This window comes from Fringilla coelebs (assembly GCF_963513975.1).
Source record: "Fringilla coelebs genome assembly, chromosome: 27".
Classification (NCBI taxonomy): domain Eukaryota; kingdom Metazoa; phylum Chordata; class Aves; order Passeriformes; family Fringillidae; genus Fringilla; species Fringilla coelebs.
Genome location: NC_140053.1, coordinates 3,988,308 through 4,014,543, shown reverse-complemented (window position 1 = coordinate 4,014,543; position 26,236 = coordinate 3,988,308). Strand labels below are relative to the sequence as shown.

The window sequence follows — 26,236 nt, the reverse complement described above, 5'->3', positions numbered from 1 at the left end:
ACACAACTTTTGCAAACTTTGGAGCCATGCTCTTCCTGATGAACTTTGGCTGTTGAGTAGCCAGCTATGATTTTGTCAGCTTCAAGGGAGTTGAACCCTCTTCCTCCACCATTTTCCCTAAGTAATATGGAAGGTTTGCCAGAAAATGAAGAATGACTAAGAGGCAAAGGCTTGGATGCAAAAGTACTTTATTGAGTGTAAAAGAAAGGACATGGCTCACAGAGAGCACCAGAAGCAGCCACTAAGATCCAGTGGAGCTCGTGCAGGGTGTCCATCTGCCTGCCCAAAAGAGGAAGAGAGGCAAACAGGTCCCCTGGGCTGGCCTGGGGACACATGGACAGCACAGAAAGAAGATGGAATAGTAGGAGAAAGAAATCATCCTAAAGCTGTAAATAGAATGTCCAGAAGCTCTATCTCCTGCCCAGAATCATGTTCTACCCAGAACCATGTTCTGAGGTCTTGGAGGTTCTTGGCTGAGGACTTTGTCAGCAGCTTTAGCAGGGACGGCACCTGCTGCCACCAAAGCAGTTGGTGATGCAGGAGATGTCAAAGCCCCCAGAGCTGATGGGCACTCCGCCACAGCTGAGGATGTTGCCCACAGCAGCAGAGGTGGAGGATCCCACGGCGGTGTTCTGTGGGAAGGAGCTGAGGATGGGGCCGGGCAGGGTCACCAGCACAGCAGGCGGCTCAATGACAACGTGGGAGCTCTGGCACTGCCTGACACAGCACTCATTGCAGCTGCTGGCCAGCGGGCAGGGGCCACAGGACTGGCCGCAGGGGTTGCAGGGCTGGCAGCAGGACATGGCTCAAGGTCACAGGTGCACCTAGGATGGAAGACAGGGAGAGGGACAAAGTGAGGATAAATGAGAACCAGCACTACCACCAAACAGCCTGCAGCCAAGGCACCTCCTGGCCCACATTGCAGTGCCCAGCTCAAAGCCCAGGAGCCACCTCAGCCAAGTCCCAGCCTCTCTGTCTGCACAAGACCTTCCCTCCCCTGCCCTCTCCCAGCACAAGCAGCTCCCAGCCCTGCACTATGACAGCCCCTCTCAGCTGAGACCTCCAGCCAGACAAGTGCTGCTCTTGAAGCAGGAAGAGGAGAAGAGGCTTTGCACTCACCTGATTCCTGAAGAGGAGGAGGTGAGAGAAGTGGATGAGAGAGCAGAGACTTGGGCTGCCTTTTATAGCAGTCCTGCCCTGCCTCAGGCCCAGAGGCATCTTAAGTGGAAGTCATAATTTTCTGACCAGTTCATGTCAAATGTGCACCATCCCAGCTAATGGTAGGGGCTGTGTCCCAGTTTCCTGCACTGTGGCTTTTCCATTTCCTGGCTTCTGCCACGTGCTTTCCTATATGAAGGGTCATTTCTCAAAGGATGACAGCATCAAGAATTTCAGGGCAGAAAGACATCAGTGGACAAAGAAGGTTTAGATTAAGGGCCAGTGGCATCCAGGTGATTTGTACTTGTGTAATTCCCCTGGACTCCTCTGGTGGCCAGAAATCAACCCTGCTCTCATGCTTCTTGTACACATGACCAAGATCTGCATGTGACATGAGACATTTTTTCTTTTGCTTCCTTCATTACTCTGTGATCAGTGTTATACTCAGGTGGGCTTCTGCTGGGAGGGTTTGACCCTAGTGCTGTACTAAGAGGAGTCAGAAAAAATGTGTTCTCTCCTCTTCCCAGTGACATGTGATAAAAGCTCCACCTATGAGCTATCTTTTAGAGAGAACTGGATTTATTTGGTCTGGAGAAAAGGAGGCCAGGGGGAAAGTTTATCACTTTAACACTACCTGAAAGGAGGCTGTAGTGAGGTGGGTGTCAGTCTCTGCTCCCAAGTAACAAGACAGCAGGAATTGGCCTCAAGTTGCACCAGGGGAGCTTTAGATTGGATATTAGGGAAAAATTCATATCAAGCATTGGAACACACTGTTGAGGGAGGTGGTTGAGTCACCACTCCTGGAGGTGATTTCAAAGAAGTGTAGATGTGGCACATGGGAGCATGGGTTAGTGGTAGAGAGGGCAGTGTTAGATTTATGGTTGGACTTGTTGATCTTGAAGGCATTTTCATGATTCTGTGACTTTGCAGCTATCATGAGTCTTGGGCATTTGAATTAGACAATTAAGAATGAGACTATCAAAAGGTCAGTGCAATCAGGAATTACCACATATACAATGAACCTTTTCTTCTCCACGTATCTGCTAACCCTGGTGAAAAATGGCCCTGCATGGAGCAATCAGTACCTGCAGACCTTACTGCAATTGTTCTTCCTTACCGTGTTTCCTTTGCAAAGATCTGGCAGTCCTCCATTGCTGCATCAAAGCTGATGGAGACTTTCCTTGTCACCAGGAAAACCATTGTTTTCTGCAAGCCCTGGTCACGTGTACATTGGGTTTGTGCTCATCTTCACCCAGGTGGTTCTGCTGACTGGCCCACCTGCACCCAGGAAAGCCATTGCTTAATCCAAGTCCTCTGATCCTGATCCAGCAGCTGCTCCCACCCCATTGTTTGTGTCAAAGAAAAGCAAAGAGTTGGAAAACAAGTGCTAAGAAAGAGCAGAGGGGAGGAAGCTTTGTCATGTCCCCTCACGTGGCAGTCCTTGGGTGTGTGGGCAAGACGCACAGAAGAGGTGCCCATTTCCTGACAACTTGGACAAAACCAAACCACTCAGAAATGACCCAAGTGAACATCACATACCCACGAGGAATGCCAACAGACCTTGATCTGAGACTTCTACCTCAGAAATCCTTGAGACTCTCATCCCAGCACTTACAGAATAAGATCCTTACATAGACAAGCACGTGGCAGAAGCCAGGAAATGAAAAGGCAGCAGTACAGGAAACCAGGACACAGCTCATACCATTACCTGGAATGGCGCACATTTGACATGAGCTGGTCAGAAAATTATGACTTCCACAAAGGTGCCTCTGGGCCTGAGGCAGGGCAAGACTGCTATAAAAGGCAGCCCAAGTGTCTGCTCTCTCATCCACTTCTCTCACCTCCTCCTGTTCAAGAATCAGGTGAGTGGGAAACCTCTTCTCCTCCTGCTGCTGCTGCTTCAAGAGGAGTTCTTGCCTGGCTGGAGGTCTCAGCTGAGATGGAGTAAAAGAGCCCAATGCTGAGAATTGCTTCTGCTGGGAGAGGGCAGGGGAGAGAAGGTCTTGTGCAGACAGAGACGGGCTGGGACTTGGCTGAGGTGGCTCCTGGGCTTTGAGCTGGGCACTGCAATGTGGGCCAGGAGGTGCCTTGGCTGCAGGGTGTTTGGTGGTAGTGCTGGTTCTCATTTATCCTCACTTTGTCCCTCTCCCTGTCTTCCATCCTAGGTGCACCTGTGACCTTGAGCCATGTCCTGCTGCAAGCCCTGTGACCCTTGCTGCCAGCCCTGTGGCCCCTGCCCGCTGGCCAACAGCTGCAATGAGTGCTGTGTCAGGCAGTGCCAGAGCTCCCACGTTGTCATTGAGCCGCCTGCTGTGCTGGTGACCCTGCCCGGCCCCATCCTCAGCTCCTTCCCACAGAACACCGCCGTGGGATCCTCCACCTCTGCTGCTGTTGGCAGCATCCTCAGCTCTCAGGGAGTGCCCATCAGCTCTGGGGGCTTTGACATCTCCTCCATCACCAACTGCTTTGGTGGCAGCAGGTGCCGTCCCTGCTAAATCTGCTGGCAAAGTCTTTAGGCAAGAGCTTCCAAGACCTCAGAAGACAGATCTGGGCAGTAGATGAAGATTTGGAACATTGTCTTTACAGCATCAAGCCATTGTTCCCTTCTTCTACCTTTTTTTCCTCTTTTCTTTGCTGTCCATGTCTCCTCTGGGGACATGTGACCCTCCCTCCCTCTTTTGGGCAAGCAGATGCACACTCTGCAGGAGCTTTACTGCATCCTAGCGTCTGCATCTGATGCTCTCTGTGAGCCACCTCCTTTTTTTCTTTATACTAAATAAAGTCATTTTGCATCCAAGCCTGGGCCTCTAAGTCCTTCCTTGTTCTCTTGAAAAATCTTCCCCTCCACTCAGAGAAAATAGTTGGAGGAAGCAGAGAATGGAATTCCCTGCAGTGGATCTTTCTTCCAGCCCTTTTCCTTTGAGGTGACAAAGTCTCCCCTGGCTACTCAGCAGCTAAAGGCTATCAGGAACACATCAGGCAACAGTTGTGAAGGGAAACAAGAATTCCTGGCTCCAGCCAACAGCTTCATCTGTTCCTTCTCCTCCACTCCCTTACGTAGTCTAGCGATGCAGCCACTGGAGCCTGGGCTACCTCTGGAGAAATTCTAGCGCCACACGATGGGTGGGAAACAACTAAAGTTTGGATTTTATCTGCAACTGAACCTAAAGAGCTCTTTACTCTATGGTGCAGAATGTCACAGCCACAGTAGGGATCAGGCAACAGAGAAGGCTCTCTGGTCTTGAGGTTCCAACAGGGAATAGTTTATTCCAAGCTAAGAGATCCAGAAAAAACAACCTCAAGTACTGCTGTGCTTGGGTTTTATACAGTTACAAATCAGGGGTGGGTACAAATGAACAACCAATGGAGCACTATCAGGGGAGGAGTGATGGGATTACATCAACAGATTGGAACCAATCAGAGTATGTGGGAGGAGAGGGTAAGTCACATGGGCCAATGGGGCTTCAAAGTTTACGGGAATTCCAAAGGGGTGTCGCAGTCTGGGGTTGGCCCAAGGTAAGAGTGGCGGGCAAGGTTTGGGAATAAGGGGCTGGGTTGCCTTGACAGGCAGGGAAAGAGCCAGAACAAGGGGTGGGGAATGGCAAGAGGGACAGCTTTGAGGGAAGGTAAAACCCAGGAGTAAACCAACTCAGGGAGAGCATGGGGGTACAACAGAATGAACCACTTAACAAGAGCCATTGGGCATATCACTGTTCCCCAGCTATGAAGAGAAGAGAAGAGAAGAGAAGAGAAGAGAAGAGAAGAGAAGAGAAGAGAAGAGAAGAGAAGAGAAGAGAAGAGAAGAGAAGAGAAGAGAAGAGAAGAGAAGAGAAGAGAAGAGAAGAGAAGAGAACCTTTCATTCTATTTGTGCCTACCAGACCAATAAATTTAGTGCCTGTTATGGTACCAGCTGAGGAAAGGCCAAGCCCCACAGCTGGTCTCAGTCAGGTACTGGCCCCAGGCCCAGCAGCCGAATCACCACATATCTGAACACCACGGGCAAATCCAGTGTCCTGCAGCTGGAGGAAGTGGAACTCTCTGACACTGCCTTGTACCTCTGTGCTCTGCAAGACACTCTGATGTAGGGAGCTTCCTCAGCTGTGCAACAACCCAGGGCATGGAGGGGATATGTTAGTGCAAGCCTGAGCTTGGGGAAAGGTAAGCTCTTCTTTTGGAGCACTATTTCCTTGGTGCACCCTGGGACCTTCAGGCCATTACATTCCTCCAGAAGGAGTCAATGTCAGCGGCTTGAGAAGGGTGGTCGAAAAAACCTTGGAACCTTGCTTTGGAACTGGTTTCCCTGTGCATCCTAGAACAGGAAAGTATTTGCTGTGTGCTGTGCAGGGAACACTTGTCCATTCTCCTCTCTCTGTGCTCTGCACAGCACCAAGGACTGGCAGGAACCAATCAGAGACTCACCTGAGCCTCTTCGTCTGTTTCTATGAAAAAGGTCTGGGGTTTTTGTGTTTGTTTTCTTTTTAAATAAAAAGTCTTCATTTGGTCTCCTGAGCTTTTCTCAAAACCCCATCACTCACTGCAGCTGTTGAGGCCAGTGAGGTGGGGGCTAGTGGGGAGGGGTGGGGTGGGTCCACAAGGCTGGCAGCAAGGGGTGCAAATCTGGCACTGCTATGTGCAGGACATGTCTTGGGGCACGAGGGGCACTTGGAAAGAGGACAGGGAGTAAGAAAAATATAAGGATATATGAGGAGCACCACATCAGGAGTGAGTCAAAGAACATGCTGGCCAGGAGGTGGAGGCTCTGCAGAGATGTATGAGGGCTCATTGGCCTCATCCTGCCAGGCCCCAGAGAGCTACCAGCTCCTATGCAGCCACTGCCCAGGCCCTGAGTTATTTTCTGTCAGACTCATCTTAAATACAAAATATCACATTTGAAATGCAAAACATACCATTTAATGCTATGGGCTGTGGCTTGGCTTCCAGAATAGCTGTGGTTTTATTTCCTGTTTTATTCTTTATTTCAGGCACATTTCCCAGTGAACATCTTTTTTTTTTTTTTTTTTTTTGTGACAAGATGAGATGCCCAAGCAATTCTGGATCGAAACACATCAGCTGGGGCAGAGGACTCATGTGACATGCTGGACAAGTGTAGCTAAAGCAAATTATGTCAGTCTGGATCACTGCTTTGGGGGTCTTTGGTGGCCCTCTTGCCAAGGAATGACTCAGCTCCTCAATTTTATGTTGTTCTGCCTAACGATGAACCAAGACAAATTCTGCTCCTCCTTCTCTTCCAGAAAGAAGTGTGCGGAGCCCATGTCTGGGGCCTTGCTCCTCTCCAGAATGCTCCAGCCCAGTCACCATCATCTCCACATGTCCACAGCAGAGGCCACGCTTCATTCTTTCACAGAACCACAGAGTATGCTGAGTTGGATAAGACCCACAAGCATCATCGAGTCCAACTCTTAGCCCTGCACAGGACGCTGCCAAAAGTCACCCTATGTGCCTGAGAATGTTATTTAAACTTTTGTTGAACTCTGTCAGGCTTGGTGCTGTGCCCACTGTCCTGGGGAACCTAGTCCAGTACCCAACCACCCTTTGGACAAAGAATGTTTTTTTAATATCCAGCATAAACTTCTTCTGACACAACTTCAGCCTATTCTTTCTAGTCCTGTCACCACAGAGCAGAGATCAGTGCCTTCTCCTCTTCTTCCCCTCACAAGGAAGTTGTAGACTGAAATGAGGTCTGACCTCAATCTCTTCCTCCCCAGGCTGAACAGACCAAGTGACCTCAGATGCTTCTCATAAAGCTTCCCTTCAAGGCTATTCCCAACCCTTGTGGCCTCCTTTGGACACTCTCAAATAGCTTAATGCCTCCTTTTAAATTGTGATGCCCACACCTGCATCCAGAACTCAGGGTGAGGTTCTGACAGTGCTGATAATCCCCTTCCTTGCCCAGCTGGCAATGTTGGGCCTGACGCCCCCCAGGACACTCTTGGCCTTCCTGGCTGCCAGGGCACTGCTGACTCATATCCAACTAGCCATCAACCAGCACCCCCAGGTCCCTTTCCATGACACTGCTTTCCAGGCTCTTGTTCCCCAGTCTGTACATCCAGGGTTGCCCCATTCCAGGTGCAGAATCCAGCATTTGTCCTTATTGAGCTTCATGTGGTTGGTGATTGCCGAGCTCTTTAATTTGTCCAGGTTTCTCTGCAGGTTGTCCCTGCCTTTGAGGGAGTTGACAGCTCCTCCCAGTTTTGTATCATCCATGAACTTGCTTAGTTTCCCTTCCAGTCCTGCATTCCAGTCATTTATGTGGGTGATGAAAAGCACAGGGCTGAGGATGAAGCACTACAGACCTCCAAGAGTGACAGATCACCAGTCTGATGTCATCCCAGTCACCATCGTGCTTCGTGCCTGACCTGTGAGCCAGTTGCTCACCCATCTCATGATGTCTTTGTCCAGCTGTGGGCCTGACATTTTGTCCAGAAGGACATTTTTGTCTCCTGCAGGAGACAATATCAAAAGCTTCACTGAAGTCCAAAAAGATTGTATCAACTGCCTTCCCTTGATTAAGCAGGTGGGTTATCTTGTCATAAAAGGAAATCAGATCTGACAAAGCAGGACTTCCCTCTCATGAAGCTGTGCTGGCTGTGACTTTGCATGTTCTTATCTCATGTGCACTTGTGTGCAACTGGGAATGTGTGAATATACGTAGGTACAAAAAAATTTGTGCATTTTTCCTTCCTGAATGCTTAAGAGAGTGTGTGTGTGTGTGTGTGTGTGTGTGTGTGTGTGTGTGTGTTGCTTCTCAGGAGGGACACACACACACACACACACACACACACACGCACACTGCTTACAGCAATGATGTTCTTCACTGCTCTGCCAATAAGTTCCACAGAGCGCCCAGAGTCTGAAAGAACTTCAGCGTAGCAGAACGAGTCTGGCAGAGAATTACTCTCACCTCAGGCACTGAAATGATAGTGTTCTCTATCTTCAATCCTCTTTTTCCTACTTCTTCAAAGCTCACACTCTGCTGATGATGATTCCTGGTCCAAGTTAGGATGATTTTATACCAGTTTAGATCCTTAGTTTAATTCATTGTAAACAATATTGGGAATGCCTAAACATGGCTTGCAGTCCTCATTCCCTGCTTCTCCAGCCCAGGACACAGCTCTCACATGATCTAGGGAGTTCAAAAGGATGAGGCTTGCTTTATGAACAGCAGAAAGGCTAAAAAGTCCTGCGAGTTTCATCCAGGCTATGCTCAAGTGAGTCTGTTTGCATTGCAGTGTCAGTGCTGTCTACTGTGAGATACAGCTCTGCCTTGTGTTTAAGCCAATGCCAAATGTGCCAATGGCATTGGTTCTGTGCCAGGCAGAGGCTGAGACCTCAGATTCAACATGTTCTGATCTAAAGGACCATGGCATAGGAAAAACAAAGTGCTCAATGGGTATTTGTCCTCAGTTTTTACTGAGTCATGAAGGGGAGAGGAAAATGAAGTAGAAACCATGATTGAATGCAAAGGTTGTTTTCTGCATTCAAGCTCCCATTATTCGGCAACAGAAATTATATCCAGGACCCTCATATCACCAACCTCAGTGAAGGTCTGACCATACTGACAGGAGCACCTTTCCTCAGGAAATCATGGGGCTGCTATTGCTTCAAGGACTCCCAGCTTTCTGGGTATTTGTGGGCAAAGATACATCACGACAAGGCTTGATGGTGTCTGGAAGCAGAGCAACCAGGGGATGTCTTCCTCAGCTCCAAGAGATTGTACCCTTAATAGCTGCACCTCCATGGTGCCTCAAAATTCCATTCCTCTGTGAATGGAAAAAGGTCTCCTTATGCCCTCACCCACTTCCATGACTAAGAAGCACCTTTCTCCTTTGGCATTCAGAAGTGCAACGGAGAGAAGGACCACACAGATGCCAGACTAGAATGCAGCAGAACTTTAATGAAATGAAAGAAGGAAACAAAGCCACTGAAAGCGGAGGTCAGCAGCACAGGCAGCACCACGGGCAGCAGAGAGTCTGCGCTCCTTGGCTCTGGAATAGTTCCTGCATAAGATTGGTCTACCTGTCCCACAAAGGGGAGAAACCAAATGGTCCCTATCAAGCTGGCCTTTGGGGAATGTAGGAGCACATAGGAACCAATGCAAACATTGAAAAGGGAGAGAAAGGCAAGTTCGGTCAGCTATTGTGCAAACAGCACTCAAAACCTAGATCTTCTGCTGGGTTCTGAGTTCCTCAAGATGTCTCGTTGGGGCTCTCTCAGCACCTTTAGCAGGGACGATATCTGTTGCCACCGTAGCGCCTGGTGATGCAGGAGATGTCAAAGCCCCCAGAGTTGATGGGCACTCCATCAGAGCTGAGGATGTTGCCAACAGCAGCAGAGGTAGAGGATCCCACCACGGTGTTCTGTGGGAAGGAGCTGAGGATGGGCCCAGGCAGGGTCACCACCACAGCAGGTGGCTCAATGACAACAGTGGAGTTCTGGCACTGCCTGACACAGGGCTCGTTGCAGCTGTTGGCCAGTGGAGTGGGGCCACAGGGCTGGCAGGGACGGCACTGGGTGTTGCAGGACATGGCTTGAGGCTGCAGGTGGACCTGGCAGAGAGAGCAGAGAAGAAACAGAGCACAAGGCTGGGTGGGTGGTTGGGTGGGTGGGTGAGGAGCAGCCTGGTTACCCCATCACAAAAGAGCCAGGGCCATCATGAGTGGGAAGCTGGAGACTGGGCCAGGAGCCCTACAAAGAGCAGCCTGACTCAGGAAGTTCTCTGCCAGGGCATAAAGCAAAAGGCACCACCATCACCAGCCACTCTCTATGCCAGCCTCCTCCCCGCTTTCCTCTCTCACGAACAGATGCTCCAATCCCCAAATATGAGAAAGCTAACACCACTTGAGATGTCCACCAAGAGGAGATTTCACTTTGGCAGGGAAAGAGAAGGGGCCTCAGACTCACCTGGTTCCCAAGCAGAAGGAAGCAAGAGAAGTGGATGAGAGAGCAGAGACACAGGCTGCCTTTTATACCTGCCCTTCACTGCCGCAGGACCAGGGGCAGCCTTTGCAGAGGTAACAATTTCCCAGCAAGCTCATCTTGAATGCAAACCAGCACACCTAATGATATGGGCTGTGCTTTCATTTCCTTCACTGCTGCCTTTTCATTTCCAGGTTTGTTCCATGCCTGTTCCCCAGTGAAGGCTTCTTCTGATCCCTGGGATTAAAGGCCCCAGGATTTCTAAGGCAGGAATGCAGCAGTGCAGGCAGAAAACTCAGTTTATGTACTGCATGGGCCCAGACCAGGAAAGTGATGCTATCCTGATCACTCTTCTGGGGTTGTTTGAAGTGTTGTTTTCAGGAAGAAGCTGCAGCACTCATAGAATCATATAATCACAGAATGGCTTGGTCTGGATGGAACTCTTTCATAAAGAGAAGCAGTGACACTTACTAGATGAGATTGTTCCAAGCCCCATCCAAGCTGTCCTTGAACACTTCCAGGGAGGTGGCAGCCTCAGCTTCTATGTGAAGTTCCATTGCCTCACCACCCTTTGAGTAAGGAATTTGTTCCTAACATCAAATCTACCTCTTTCCTCTTTCAGTTTAAACCATTCCACTTTGTCCTATCAGTATCTGCCTGTGTTAAAAGTCAGATAGCATGCATCTTTTTGTGAGTCCCCTTCATATACTGACTGAGGCCTCAATGAGGTGTCCTCAAAGCCTTCTCTTCTCCATGCAGAACAAACCCAACTCTCTCAGCCTGTCTTCATAGCAGAGCTGCTCCAGCCCTCTGAGCATCTTTGTGGCTTCCTTTGGACCTTCTCTAACAGTTCCACGTCTTTCTCGTGCTGAACACTCCATATCTGAACCCACTGGAGTCTCACAAGATCAGAGTAGATGAGGAGAATCACTGCCCTCAACCTGCCAGTCAGGCCTCTTGTGATGCAGCCCAGGATGGCTTTCTGGACTGCAAGTGCAAACTTGGCTCATGTCCAGGTTTTCATCCACCAGAACTCCCAATTCCTTCTTCACAGGTCTGCTCTCAATGAGTTCCTCTCCCAGTCTGTCCTCATGTCTGGGATTTCCTAATGCAGATACTGCACCCTGCACTTGAACTTCTTAAACTTCATCAGGTTCTCATGGGCCCACTTCTCAAGTTTCTCCAGGTCTCCTTGGATGGAAATCTCCTTCTGTAGTGTCAGCTGCATGGCTCAGCTTTGTGTCATCTGCAAACATGCCAAGGGGACATTCGATTGAATATCCCTGTGATTGAATATTATACTAAAAAGCACCAGTCCCAAGACAGAGCCTTGAGACATGCCCCTCTTCCCTTACCTCCATGTGGTTATAGAGCCACAGACTGAAGCTGTGTCCATCCAGCCATTTTCATATTCACAATAGTACACCCTTCAAATACACGTGTATTGGGTTTGCATGGCCTGGTTTTGGTAGCAGGATTGCTACAGGGGTGGCTTCTGTGATAAGTTGCTGGAAGCTTCCTCAGTGTCCAGCAGAGCCAAGACCAGCGGGCTCCAAGACAGACCCACCACTGACCAAGGCTGAGCCATCAGAAATGGAAGTGATGCCTCAGGATAACACATGAAAAAAGGGAAAAAATTATTGCACAGGTGTAGTTGGGGCCAGAGAAAAGCGGAGTGAGAATATGTGAGAGAAACAGCTCTGCAGACACCAGTGGAGGAGGAGGAGCAGGAGCTGCTCCAGGCTCCAGAGCTGAGATAGTGAAGACCATGGTGAGACAGCTGTGCCCCTGAAGCCCACAGAGGACATGGGAGTGCAGAGATGCACCTGCAGCCCCTGGAGGAGCAGGTGAATGCCTGAGGCCATGACCCTGAGGGAGGCCTGTGCTGCAGCAGAGTCCTGGCAGAGACCTGTGAAGAGAGGAGCCCATGCTGGGACAGGTTTGCTGGAATTACTTTGTGAGGGTTCCTGAAGGACTGACCCCATGGAAGAGTGCCCCACATTGTAGCAGTTCTTGGGCAACCATAACCTGTGGGATATGGTTCCTAGCCTCCTTCTCATTTTGGAGAAGTTTGTGGAGAACTTCTCCCATGGGAGGGACTCCACCCTGGAGCAGGGGAAGGATTCCCACTCGTCTCCTTGAGCAGCAGCAGGAACAACCTATGATGAATTGACCATGAGCCCCATTCTTGTCTCCCTGCTCTGCTGGGGGGAGGAGGAGATGAAGCTGGGAAGGAGGGGGAGGTAGGGGGCAGATGTTCAGGTTTTTGGGTTATTTTTATAAGACTTATTTTACTTCTCATTATCCCCCTCTGATTTTGTTGGTAATAAATTCAATTAATATGCCTTAGTTGAGGCAGTTTTGCCTGTGACAGTATTTGGTGAGAGGTCTCTTCCAGTCCTTAACTCATGAACCATTGTTATATTTTGTCTCCCCTGTCCACTTGTAGAGGAGAGTGATAGAGTGGCTTTGGTGGGTGCCTGGCAACCAGCCAGGGTCAACCAACTACACCATTTCTCCAATTTGGAGATAAGGATTTTTTGTGGACTGTGTTGAAGGCCTGACAGAAGTTTAGGTAGATGACACTGGCCAGTCTTCCCTTGCTGACTGTTTCAGTCACTCCATCCTTGAAGGCCACCAGATTGCTCAGACATGACTTGCCCTAAGAGCAGCCTTGCTGTCTGTTTTGGATCACCTCCTTGTCTGAGTATGACTTATGGTTGCTTTCATGAGGATCTGTTCCATGATCTCCCCAGGCACAGAGGTGAGGTCTAGTAGTCTGTGATTCCCTGGGTCCTTTGTATTGCCTCTTTAAAAATCCAGTCTGCTGCTGGATGCTGAAGGATTCCTGTGCATGAGGATGGACCATGTCCTTCCCTATCCCTCCCTCCTCAGCTCCTGATGGTTTTTTGTTGTTGTCTCCCCATTTGTGTGCATTGGGCTGCAGGCTCTGACCCCATCCTACCTAACCCTGCCCTCAGGAAAAACTTCTGGCTTGTTTTGACTTGTCCACTCTCTGAGCAGTCTGTGAGTACACAAACAATGCTGTGAGCTTGCCTGGGGCCTTGCCCTTCCCCACAAGGCTCCATCCCTGCTGTGGCTGTCTCCTGGTGTCCTCAGCAGAGTTCACAGCAGGGTGTGTTCCTTCATCTATTCATGTCTTTGGTGCTCTTATGTGCAACCAGACTAATGTGAATGTAGCACAGGTGCATATTTGACAGGTGTATATGAACCCATGTCCTTTTGTGTCTCTCCTCACAAATAGATTGTGTTCCTCATGGCAGGGACACTCTCCATGGCTCTGTGCAAGAGCTTTGCAAAGCAGCACCAGCTCAAGTGCAGCTGAAAGGTAATGACATCAAACTCATGGAAATCTCTCCAAAAAGAGGCACTGTAATCAATCCATTTCCTGAACCCTGCTTGTCCTGATCCTCCAGAGCTCATACTCTACTGGTGGTGATGCCAAGCCCCAACAAGGACTACTGATTTAGATCCTGCATGATGGGCAGCCCCCCTCTGCCTGCCTCACCAGGTCAGGACATAGCTGCTAGAGAGTTCAAAAGGATGAAGTTTGGTTTATCCTGGAGAAAGAATAAGGAATCCTACTTACTCTCTTTGTTCAGGCCGTGTCCAAATGGATCTGCTTCCAGTGAATTGTTGGTGCTTCTAGGTGTGGGACACAGCCTTCCTTCATGCCTAAGCCAATGTCAAATGTATTCATCCAGACCCCCAGCCTGGTGCTGTGTCAGGCTGAGATCTTGGCCCAAATACTGAATTAAAGAATCACAGTACATGTTATTGGTGTGCACTGCACTGGAAGGACAGAGACACTGTGTGTTGCACAGGGGAAGCCAATAAACAGGGTTATTGGGCAGATGGGATGCCCCAGCAGTCACTCTGTGGTGCAGATGTCACAGTGTCCCCAGGTAGGAGTGGTGCTTGTGCCCTGGGTCTGCCTGTGGAGCAGAGAGAGAATGGGGGACTCCAGGGGTGCCAGGTAGAGCAAGGAGCTGGATCACCCCTATATTAGCAATTTACCCAGTGACAGCAGTGCAGGTCTAGTGGGTGAAAAGCTGAGGCTGGGCATCACAAGAACATTGGCCAAAGAGATGGAGGAGTTCAGAGATTCTTCCCTAAAGCTCCAGCAGGACTAATGTGCAGGGAACTTTTCCTGTTGTTCCCTTCACGCTTCAGCTGTTATTTGAGCTTAGCTTTGCCCTCATCAGCTCCTTCCTTACATTCAGGGAACTGTAGACATCTGAGATGTCCCAACCTTTTAATCACTCACTTAAGTGAGGGTGGATATTGAAAAAGAAATTTTGGAGTATCCCAGAAAAAAACCCCAAATGTCTGCATTAATAATGAAGCCAGATGTTCTTCACAGAAACTCAGAGATTACTGCCATGGCCACATCATGGAAAGGAAGAAGAACATTGTACACTAGTAGGCCCAACTTTCTCTGGGGACACTCCATGCCATGCTGTCGTCAGCCCTGTTACCCACCATCTATAAACAGTGAAGGGATGGCTAAAATGTGGGGATTTCCAACAGACATTCATTAGAACTGCAGCCTGCAGAACTTGGCTTAGCCAGTCCCCATCAACCTGGATGCCAAGAGAGATGTGTTCAGTGCCCTGATACCTCTGTCATCCTGACCGACTGTTGGTCAAACAGGCTAGAGGAGGCAATGCCATCAAAGGACTTCACAACCTCCCTTTCTGGAAGAAAAGGACACCTGTCTGTATTCCAGACTCCCAGATAGGGGAATGGCAATTTACACATTCTCCATTGTGGATGGGTGGATGGATGGATGGATGGATGGATGGATGGATGGATGGATGGATGGATGGATGGATGGATGGATGGATGGATGCTGTTTATCCAGCCCTTCCTGACTGAGGCCTCTGATGTGCTTTTGATCAAAACAGTGCCCAAGAGCATCAGACTGAGCAAGAGGGACGTTTGTGAAAAAAACTAGTCTGCCACAGACAGCTCACAGATACTGCTAAGTGTGTCTAGAATGACTTTGCACAGAGCTTTTCTGGAGCAGCACTGGTCCAGAAAAGGACCTTACACAGCAGGGCCTTTGAGGCCCTGACCCTTAGCAGAGCTGCTCCATCTGTGGTTGGGAGAGACAAGGTACCCCCGAGCAGTGAAAGGTCTGTGGGCTTCCATTACTGTCCTTGGACTGCCCTGGCCCATGAGGGTTCACAGGGACTCCAGTGTGAGGCCCAGAGTGGTTAATCCCAGCACTGACTTGGGAATGGTGCCAGGCCTGCGTGCCTGCCAAAACCCGGGCCCTGCCATGGACCTTTTGTGTGGCAGTAGGGATGCAATGAGGAACAGATCCCAGCTGCCCATTTGTGCTGGCCATGGTCTGAGACCGGGCAGTGGAGTCAAGATGAAGATGAGGCCTGAGGCTATTCCACACAACCACACTTCTGACATCCTTTGGGAACATTTTCTGCCTATCCCAGCACTGACCAGAGCAAGGGGTGCTGCATTCCCATGATCCTGCAGGTTGGTTTGTTTCCAGGACCTCCCCAGGAATTCTAGATGTTACATGAGGTTTTTGCAGGAGGTGTTTGGCATATATCTGGGCAGAGACATTGAAGGAATGGGCTGATCACCATGGGGTAGCTGGGGATGTTTTGCATCCTGCCCCAGGCTTGTTCTCCACATAGGACCCTCTTAAGTGTATCCCAACCTCACATTTTTCTGGATGAAGGACCTCCTACATTGTCACCTTATCCCCTGCCAGGATCAACACCATTCAACCCCAGCAGCTTGCAAGGGCATATGGGGAGGGAAAGACAACCTGGAGACCCAGCCTGAGATGCAAAAATCTTTATTGAGTTTAAAGAAGGAATCAAGGTTTTTACAAGCACAGGCCCTCAGTGCAGGGAACTGGAGGGACAAGCAAGACACTTCACCTCTTGGCCATGGTGAAGTCCATGCAGGGCATCCACTTGCCTTGCCTGTAGAGCACAGGCTGGCTTGGAGGAGCCTTGCAGCTGAGGGGAGCAGAAGGACACAATGAAAATAGAAACAAGGAGGTACATTGGAAAGACATAGGGCTTTTGAAGTGCTTGAGCTGGGCCCTTCTTTCCAGAATTTTCAGGAGGAATTAAAGATGGTCAGTTCCTCTGAAAGAAATGACCTGAAGATTCTTCCTTCGTCCAGCACCATGCCTGGAGATCCTGGGGACACTTCCCAAGACCTACATATGCCCAGCAGCATTAGCAGGGGAGGCCCCTCCTTCCACCATAGCGCCTGGTGATGCAGGAGATGTCAAAGCCCCCAGAGTTGATGGGCACTCCCTCAGAGCTGAGGATGTTGCCAACAGCAGCAGAGGTGGAGGATCCCACCACGGTGTTCTGTGGGAAGGAGCTGAGGATGGGGCCAGGCAGGGTCACCACCACAGCAGGCGGCTCAATGACAACGGTGGAGTCCTGGCACTGCCTGACACAGCACTCATTGCAGCTGTTGGCCAGTGGAGTGGGGCCACAGGGCTGGCAGGGACGGCACTGGGTGTTGCAGGACATGTCTTGAGGCTGCAGGTGCACCTGGCAGAGAGAGCAGAGAAGAAACAGAGCACAAGGCTGAGTGGGTGGGTGGGTGGGTGGGTGAGGAGCAGCCTGGTTACCCCATCACAAAAGAGCCAGGGCCAGCTGGAGACTGGGCCAGAAGCCCTACAAAGAGCAGCCTGACTCAGGAAGTTCTCTGCCAGGGCATAAAGCAAAAGGCACCACCATCACCAGCCTCTCTCTATGCCAGCCTCCTCCCCGCTTTCCTCTCTCACGAACAGATGCTCCAATCCCCAAATAAGAGATAGCTAACACCACTTGAGATGTCCACCAAGAGGAGATTTCACTTTGGCAGGGAAAGAGAAGGGGCTTCAGACTCACCTGGTTCCCAAGCAGAAGGAAGCAAGAGAAGTGGATGAGAGAGCAGAGACACGGGCTGCCTTTTATACCTGCCCTTCACTGCCGCAGGACCAGGGGCAGCCTTTGCAGAGGTAACAATTTCCCAGCAAGCTCATCTTGAATGCAAACCAGCACACCTAATGATATGGGCTGTGCTTTCATTTCCTTCACTGCTGCCTTTTCATTTCCAGGTTTGTTCCATGCCTGTTCCCCAGTGAAGGCTTCTTCTGATCCCTGGGATTAAAGGCCCCAGGATTTCTAAGGCAGGAATGCAGCAGTGCAGGCAGAAAACTCAGTTTATGTACTGCATGGGCCCAGGCTGGGCAAGTAATATTACAGTCTGTATAACTCTGGTGGGGCTGTTTGAGTTCCAGCCATCCTCAGCTGGATGGCCAAGGACTCCTGTGCATGAGGATATGTCCTATCCTTCTCTTTCTCTCCCTATGGTCACTTCTTCCCTCCCTGTGTCCATGGACTCTGCAACTGTTTTTTACCCCAAAATGCCTAACTCTGCTATCAGGAGAAAATTCTGGCTTGTTTTAACTCATGCCCTCTTTGTGCAGCACAGGAAATGTCATGGCCTTGTCTGGCTCCTTGTCCTTCCTCACAGTGCTCCAACACTGCTGCAGTTGTCCCCAGGTGTCCCCAGCAGAGACCACAGTGTGTTGTGCTCCTACAACCTAGGCTTCATCAGGACAGAGAGGTGGGCCCATGGAATCCTCCTGAAGCTCAAGAAGGCCAAGTGTAAGGTTCTGAATTTGGGTTGGGTCATTCCCAAGGATGGACACAGACTGGGTAATGAGTAAATTGAGAACAGCCCAGCCAAGAAAGACTTGGGTGTGCTGGTGAATGAGAGGTTGGACATGGCCTGCAATGTTCACATGCAGCCCTGGAATTGTATCCCAGAATTGTATTGCCTCAGAAGAAGACTGACTACCAGGTATAGAGAAGTGGTTCTCCCCCAATGCTCTGCTCCTGTGACACCCCAGCTGGAGTGCTGTGTCCAGTTCTGGGGTCCCCAGTGTGAAGGTGCTGAAGTAGGTCTAGATGAGGTCACAAAGTTGCTCAGAGGGCTGCAGCCCTTCTGCTATGGAGACAGAGTTGGGAGAGATGAATGTGTTTAGCCTGAAGATGGTTTTGGGGATACCTTAAATTCCAGTGCCCAAAGACGATACAAGAGAGATGAACTCTCTATTTTTTACAAGGTCATTGAGTGATAGGACAAGGGGGAATGGTTTCCCACTGAAACAGGATAGATTTGTACTACTTACTAAGAAAAAATTCTTCCCTCTGAGGGTGGTGAGGCCCTGGCACAGGTTGTCCAGAGAAGCTGTGGCTGCTCCATCCCTGGAAGTGGATGCTGTGGTGCTGTGAAGCACATTCTCATGTGACTTTCACAGGTGCTTCTAGACCCAAGGATTTTGATGGTAAAAACTGTCCAATAAACCACACTTGGGGCAGATCTATTGGAGGCTAAAGAAGCCAAATGAGCCTTGTCAATGCTCTCTGCTTATAATAGCACTGCAATTCTCAGAGCAAGTAGCCTACTGGCTCTTCTTCCTGTTTCATCTCCATGGGCTTTCACTGATGGCCACAGCTGGAGAATGAGGCCTTTGGTAGGAAGCACAATTGCTCTTATGGTTTTGACACTATGGTCACAGAAGCACAAGATGGGAAGGGCTCTTCCTTACCCTGCATCAGCAAGTGGAAAACAGCTACCAGCCAGACTCTGGACAAGATTCTTCCTGCACTCATCCACTGCCAGAGAGTAGTCCCACTCTTTTTCATGTCTCTCCTTTTCAGGGAAATCACCAGTTCTGGAGGGAGCTCCCATGTTCTTGAGACTGGACCAGTTTCTCTGTCCAACAGCTGGTAACATCTCAGTGATCTCCTCTCCTCCCATGAGCTAAAGAAAGGGTTGTAGGGGGCTATTTTTGGGCAACCCCACTACAGCACTTCTTCTGGAAACTCAGCTCAAGGGTGCTGAGTTTCCAGATGGATCCCACCCTTTGAATTGGAATCTGTTGCTCATGAAGCATCATCCCCTTTTGCCCAAGAAATCTCAGGGTACTAATTTGTTTTTCTGCTGCTGTTCCAGCATAGCCTGCCTCTCTCAAGTGACAAGGAACTGCTCTGACAGCCCTGTGTGAGGCTTTGCATGCTGCTCTTTATCTCAGAGGGCTCTAAGCAGTGATGATGAGGAATTCACAGCAGGTCTCAGACACTCTGTTGTGTCTTGGATTTCTTGGACATTTCAAATCGTGCTTTTTATTACTTTCTAGGACTGTAGAGGGATTCGACACTCCAAATACACAATTCTTTCCAAAATGCATCATTCCTAGGCAGAAATGTCAAGCAGTAATGTCTGTCTGAGGAGAAATCCAGTCTTAGACTCTTTCAGCTGTCCCAGGCATTTTCCCAAATGCCATTGAAAAGGAGCACAGCTGACAAAGGGTGGGAATCAGCAAGGCACCACCTTGGGCAGTGGTGCCTGGGCCTGGATACAGGAATAAGTGCCAAGTGTCCAGGTGGATGCAGGAGGTTTGGGAATCTCCTCCAAAAGTGCCATTGCTTCTAGAAGGGAGGAGTAGATGTTCAGTTCAGACTCAATCATCTCAACTGGAGAGCTCTACACTCAGGTGAAATGAATCCCACACCCTCCATAAAGATGTGTTTACCATGATGAGGAGCTGATGCCTCCTCATTATGAAGTGGTTACATGGACTGTCCTCACTGTCAGTGTACAAAAAAAAAAAAAAAAGAAAAGCTTTGAGAACATGGTTAATCTGTTCTGAAATTAAGATTGGGAGGGGAAAAGCAAGTGCTGTTTGGAAGTCCTAATGTTCTCCCAATGAGTGTAAAGAGAGGCTTGCTTCCCAGCCAGCCTTCCACAGCTCTGCACTTTGAGTGCTTTGCCAATCACATTAAAGTTTTTCCACAACAAAGCCCAAAATGGGTGGAACAATGTACTGCTAAAAATTATGTGGGGTTTTAGATGTGGAAATGCCCTGACACGTCTAGTATGAAGCACACAATTTTGCATAATTTTAATTAAAAATAAGAGAGTATATTCAGATACCAAGGAGAGGAAAGAAGAGGAATTATGCAAATTTTGTTTGCAGTCTTATGCTAGGAATAATGGCTGTAAGTTGAGATATCAGACACTGCCAAATTTTATCTTGAATCAGAGTATGATTGGGTGAAATAGCTACAAGAATGTGGCATAGATACATCACAAAACATCAGGCTAAATGGAAAAACACATGTCTACTTCCTAAAGCAATGTTTCCTGAAGTTGCTGGGATTTGTTTAGGAGATTCAGACAAACCCTGACAAAATTAACCACTTGGCAAACTGGGGCAGAAATCTGTGGAAGTACCACTCCTCCAGCTCTGTTCCAGAACCATTTATGGGCAGGGTTTGTGACCCTTTCCAAGCACACCACTTTAAAGGACTGGGAGGCATTCTGAATTACCTGGGAATGAACAGAGGGTGGTGGGAGAGCAGAACTGAGGCTCAGCCCAGCCAGAGTTGGCTGTAAGGTGATATGAGCTCATTGGACAGTTAGTGGCTTCTCACTGCCTGGGATGTCCACACAGACCTACACTTCAGAGGGGATCTTCTGCAGGGCAGAAGTCATGGGAGGGCAGGGATGAATCTGTTTGTTCAACTGATGCCCTGTGAAAAGTCACTTTACTTTTTCTGGAAAGCCCGTCCCAGAGCGAGCTTCACCTCTTGGTTTCTGAGCGTGTAAATGAAGGGGTTCAGCAAAGGAGTTACCACTGTGTTAAAGGTATTCACGATTTTGTTCAGATCCAGGGAGTTCTGGGCTGATGGCTTGACATACAGGAACATGGTGGAGCCATACCAGATGGTGACAACACTGAGATGGGCAGAGCAGGTGGAAAAGGCCTTTTTCCGGCCATGGCCTGACTGGATCCGCAGGATGGAAGCGATGATGTACACGTAGGACACCAGGGTGACCACACAGGAGGCCACCACAACAATTATGGAGACAAGGAAGGTTGCCAGCTCCACAGGCCATGTATCACTGCAGGAGAGGGCAAGGCAGGAATCTATATCACATAGAAAATGATTGATGACATCTGGCCCACAGAAAGTCTGCCTGGATGTCAGAAAGGCCAGCAGGGAAATGGCCAAAAAGCCTCCCAGCCAAGAGCTGAGTGCCAGGCGAACAGAGAGGACACTGCTCATGAGGGAGCTGTATCTCAGGGGGCAGCATATGGCTAAGTAGCGGTCATAGGCCATGACAGACAGGAGAAAACACTCACTGGAGCCTAGAGAGAGAAGAAAAAACAACTGGAAGATGCAGACCCTGAAGGAGATGGTCTGGCTAGTCCCCAGCATGACTCCTATGGCTTTGGGAACAACACCTGTAGTGTACCAGATCTCCAGAAAGGAGAGATTACAGAGGAAAAAGTACATTGGGGTGTGTAGGTTGCTGCTTCTCCACACAAGGGCTATGATGGAGGCATTACCTATCACTGTCAGGGTGTACATCAGTGCAAACACCACCACAAAGGAGACTCGGAATTGCCATGTCCCTGGGAAGCCAAGAAGGATGAATTCTTTTACACTTGTCCCATTTGCCATGTTCTTCCAAGTGTTGAGGTCTGTCTGCAAAGCAAGAGAAGTTTCTGTGAAAATTTGCATGCTTGTGCTGGTCCTTCAGATGCTACAAGTAGTAAAAAAAAAAATCACCATCCCTGAAAATGCAGTTGGTGCACAGTATGGGAAAATGGCATTTTTCCTATGTTAAAATTTTCACAGAAATCCTCCCCTGATGAAACACATTTGGACAACTAGATCTAACCCTGAAAATCAGGAGTACCCCAACAAATGAACACTTGGAGAAGTGTTTATCAGATTGTGCATCTCCTTTACAGTATGGGGAATGTAGCCACTTCTGTGAGATGAAAATCCCACTTAGGAAAATATGGCTGAGGCACTCCAGCTATGGAAAAAGCTCTTACAAATAGGAAGGCAGTAACATATCCTGTAGTCTCCAAGGCAGGCAATACTGAGGTGTGGTATCATCAAATGCCACTGAGGAATACAAATACTGTCATGATAATGTGACACTGCAAAAGATTTTCCCACCTCTTCTATGTCAGTATATTACAAGGGATCGAGACTGAGCTGCAGCCACACAGGGCAGCAGGTTGGTATGTCAGTCACTACTCAAGGTCTCCTATACTTGCTTTCTTTTAAGCCTCAGAACAGGAAGCTTTTGCAAATACCTCCATTTCCCTCACTGATGTCTGCTTCTCAGCATAGCTACTAGGGGTGTGATCCACCTCTTTGCAATTTTGCCATTTCAGAGTCAGAGGAAGGATTTCTGCTTGACTAAGCTGAAATATCTATGGTGAAATACTCCTATCTCAGCTCCTCAGCTTACCCCCCTTCTTTTTTCACAGACAGAGAAAAAGCATGAGGGAGACATGGCTCATTTTGTCTTAAAAGCAAGGCTAAAAGCTCTCTAGAAGTGCCGGGTTGTCTCTGAGGTCTAAGGCAGGAGTCTAGTAAGCACCTGGGTGTTAGACATCTCAACTTGGGCAGGGATATTCAGCCTCAGAGACTAAAGGCAAAATCCTCCGAGTTGAATCCCATTAAAGGTAGCTTTGCTGTACTGTTCCTGCAGACAAGGGAAAATTCTTAATTAGTTCTCTAGAGAAAACATATTTTCAGGTGGATGTGGAAGACAAATGGACTAAATCACCACCTGAATCATCCCTTACTCTCCTCTCCCTCCACAGCAATACATACCAGAAATCTCATGTACTTAAAGAATAAAGAAATCTCCCTTAAACATGCAAGGCATTGGAAGTCTGTGCTACACATCTTGGGCAGGCTTCACTCACCAGATTTGCCAGTGGAAATGATCCAAATGACATTTTTTCATACACCGTCCTCCCAAGGTAGCCATGGTCCCCTTTGCTAATGGAGAGCATTGGAAAGAGGAAGATTTATTGTGGGGAACTCTGGATTCAGGTGAAGGTGTGTGGATGAGCCGCTCTCCCCTTGCTGACTCACTTCGAGCTGATGGCAGCTGCCTGACCTGGTTTCTTCTCCATCCAGTCGGATCTGACAGCTTCCACTCTGGATCTTCCCCCTCTCGCTGCCACCACTGTAATTCCACTAAAGGGAGATTTGTGTGCCCACAAAAAGTGTAAACTCTCTTCAGCTTAGCTTCATATAATGAGGTCATGCACCAGAGAGTCGCCAGCATCATTAGCATAAGAACATCCCCACACCCACCTCATTAACACAATGAAGCTCCAGATGGCCACACCTTGGAGACTGTTTTCTGTTTTCCCTCTGGTGTGCTCCAGGGAATCTGACCTCTGGGAGGCCTTATGGGCTTGTTAGAGATGAATAGTACTCTCTCTTCACACAGGCCAATTAAAGAACAGCAATTCCCCAAGTGGCTGCTAGGCTGGGTGTTTGCCTCCTACCTGCAGCTGTGGTATGAGAACCTTGTCAGGAACTCAGCTGACATGGGAATGTCTGAAATAGTCATGTTCCAAGAGACTGGTGTCAAGCATTTTTTGCTGAGTACTAAGGAGGTCGTGAAACCTCCAGGGTGAGAAGTAAGTAAAGGCAACTATGGGCACATGAAGACAGAGATAGTAAGGTAAAGGACTCACCTACCTCATTTCAGAGCCTTTAAATGCAGTTAAGGCCTCTGTCCTCAGTTTTGACTGAAGTGAAGAACTAAGTAAAGATCTAAGTTCAAAATCAGACAAGACGTTAGTAGAGGAAAATTTATTTCCCCTGACTCCAGAAAAGGTGTCTTCTATTGAGGTACTCATCTTTGCTCCATTCATCATCAGCTGAGAGAAATAGGTACTCTCAAGACTTAGTTCAACCCTTACAAAAAATGATCTCTTACAGATGAGGTAATAAAGGTCTTACAGACACCTATTTTTCTTCTGTTGACACTCAAGCTGACACCAGTCAGCTGGCTTAGACCATACACACACTTCTCATCCTCTAGACATCTTGAGTTAGATTCACCTCCAGAGAGAGTCTGTCTGCGCTGTCCAGGACCACCACACAGGTGTTGGACTTGGCAGAGATATTTTCTGCGAGTTCTGTGTCCCAGGCTTCAGTGTGGTTGAGAGAAAACTGACCTGTACTTGGTTTGAGGTGGAGATGCAGCTAATGGGAGTAAAGTTGTCAGCTTGAGCCTATTTGCTGACCATGAAGCCATCTCCCTGCTATTTATGTGTCTTACCCATGGAAATGGTGGTGGGGTTTAGCCATGGGATGGAGGTGCTGGAGCCTGTGGGTTCAGTTGTGATCGCTTAATGAAGCAAGCCATGCACACGTGACCAGGAATGTAAGCCCTGCTGTGAGCTTGTCCTACTTGGGCAGTTCAGAGGCCACCACTGGTCAGCTGCAGGATTTGTGTCTCCAGAAAGATGATTCTTGCCATTTCCTGGCACACCTGCTTTGCTTTGGGATGGGTTAAGTCCCATGGGTGACCTGATGTCCCATCACTGACTGGGAAGAGTCTACAGAGTCTCCTGAAGATGAGTTGTACTCCCCATCTGCAGGACATGCTCTGAGACCAAGGAGTCATATCTGAGCAGAAATGTTGGAAGGCTGAGCCTGATCCCTGCTGTCTGTGAAGAAGTCAGGGATGTCTTCCTCAGCTCCAAGGAACAGTGCCTGAATGGCCCTCACTTCTGTGTTTCCCACCCTCCCCTTCCTCTAGGAATAATCAATGGTCTACTTTTGTCCCCACCTTTTCCTCCACCACCCATGGCAACACCTTTTGGTCTCAGCAACTTGAGACAAGGACACCAAAAAAGGATTACATGGAGGCTGAGGATGAGATGCAGAAAGCTTTATTGTCATTGAAGTGGGAAATTAGTTCCCTTATAGAGGAGGCTACTGATGGTGGTGGTGAGAGACCACATGCAACTGCAGCAAGTCTGGGCCCACTTTGACACAGACACTGGAGAGCCAACGGGGCATCCATCCACCTGCCCTACAGGGGTTAGCAGATCCCCCAGAGAGGCTCTGAAAGTCTTACAGTCCAGAAGTATGGAAGACAAGAGAGAGGTGGAAGAAAGAGTAAGGCAGGGAAAGCAAACACTGGCCATGGTTTCAGAGAGCCCTGCCTGCCCTCCTTCAGAAGAGCAGCATTGGTTCCTCAGCAACTCTGAATTTGATGGCCAGGAGCTCTGTCCTCAGTCCAACATCAGCTTCTGGGTTCCTGGGGGTCCTCGTGAGGGCTGCACCAGTGGCTTTAGCAGGGACGGCATCTGCTGCCACCATAGCGGTTGGTGATGCAGGAGAGGTCAAAGCCCCCAGAGTTGATGGGCACTCCCTCAGAGCTGAGGATGTTGCCAACAGCAGCAGAGGTGGAGGATCCCACCACGGTGTTCTGTGGGAAGGAGCTGAGGATGGGCCCAGGCAGGGTCACCACCACGGGAGAGGGCTGGATGAACACGGTGGAGTCCTGGCACTGCCTGACACAGGGCTCATTGCAGCTGTTGGCCAGAGGAGTGGGGCCACAGGGCTGGCAGGGCCGGCACGGGCTGTAGCAGGACATGGCTTGGGGCTGCAGGTGCACCTGAGAGACAGGGAAGGGAAGGAAGCAAAGCACAGGCACATGTGAGGAGCCATCAGCCATGAATCCATCATCCATTCCACTGCAAGAATTGCAATGGTACCTGCTTAAGCCAGAAGGGAGAAACTGGGCAGTGAGAGAAAGGGCTTTTCAGCCTCATCCTGACACAGTGCTGCAAAGCGTTACATTATTTCTACAATAAAGAGCTCCCTCAGCCAAACCCTTGACACTAAGACCTTAGTTCTTCTCTGACCCCTCAGCAGCAGCACTAAGACCTCTCACAGGCTATAGAAACACGCATCTGCTTCTCTAGAAAAGGACAGGAGAAAGGGCTTTGGACTCACCTGGATCCCAAGGAGAAGGAGGCAGGAGAAGTGGATGAGAGAGCACAACTTCAGGCAGGCTTTTATAGTCACTCTGAGTTGCCCCAGGCCCAGAGGTGGCTTCTATGAAAGTGATAATTTCCTAAGGTGCTCATGATGTATGGAAAACATCCCAGCTAATGACACGGGCTGGGTGCTTGTTTTCCGTGTTGCCACCTTTTCATTTCCTGGCTTATGTCATAGACATTTCTTCATGGAGGCTTCTTCTGACTGCGGTGATTGAGACGCC

The 26,236-nt window shown here is 49.2% G+C and overlaps 2 protein-coding genes and 2 pseudogenes across 4 annotated transcripts; all 4 read right to left on the bottom strand.

Moving 5' to 3' along the window:
* Positions 1-9,399: 9,399 nt before the first annotated feature.
* Positions 9,400-10,215, bottom strand: LOC311163362 (feather keratin Cos1-1/Cos1-3/Cos2-1-like; annotated as a pseudogene). Its single transcript has 2 exons — positions 10,082-10,215; positions 9,400-9,726 (listed from the first exon to the last, which is right to left on the bottom strand). The product of its transcript is annotated as a feather keratin Cos1-1/Cos1-3/Cos2-1-like (transcript).
* A 6,120-nt stretch (positions 10,216-16,335) lies between these two features.
* LOC311163363 (feather keratin Cos1-1/Cos1-3/Cos2-1-like) lies at positions 16,336-17,138 on the bottom strand (annotated as a pseudogene). Its single transcript has 2 exons — positions 17,005-17,138; positions 16,336-16,662 (listed from the first exon to the last, which is right to left on the bottom strand). The product of its transcript is annotated as a feather keratin Cos1-1/Cos1-3/Cos2-1-like (transcript).
* A 3,577-nt stretch (positions 17,139-20,715) lies between these two features.
* Positions 20,716-23,117, bottom strand: LOC311163302 (olfactory receptor 6F1-like; the record flags this gene model as incomplete). Its single annotated transcript, XM_084222097.1, has 3 exons — positions 20,716-21,660; positions 22,905-22,980; positions 23,077-23,117. The coding sequence occupies 3 exons, from the start codon at positions 23,115-23,117 to the stop codon at positions 20,716-20,718; spliced, it is 1,062 nt and encodes a 353-aa protein (XP_084078223.1).
* A 2,183-nt stretch (positions 23,118-25,300) lies between these two features.
* LOC311163310 (feather keratin Cos1-2) lies at positions 25,301-26,005 on the bottom strand (the record flags this gene model as incomplete). The annotated part of the gene is made up of 2 exons (XM_084222103.1): positions 25,969-26,005; positions 25,301-25,627 (listed from the first exon to the last, which is right to left on the bottom strand). The coding sequence occupies exon 2, from the start codon at positions 25,604-25,606 to the stop codon at positions 25,301-25,303; it is 306 nt and encodes a 101-aa protein (XP_084078229.1). The 5' UTR covers positions 25,607-25,627; positions 25,969-26,005.
* Between the last annotated feature and the right edge of the window lie 231 nt (positions 26,006-26,236).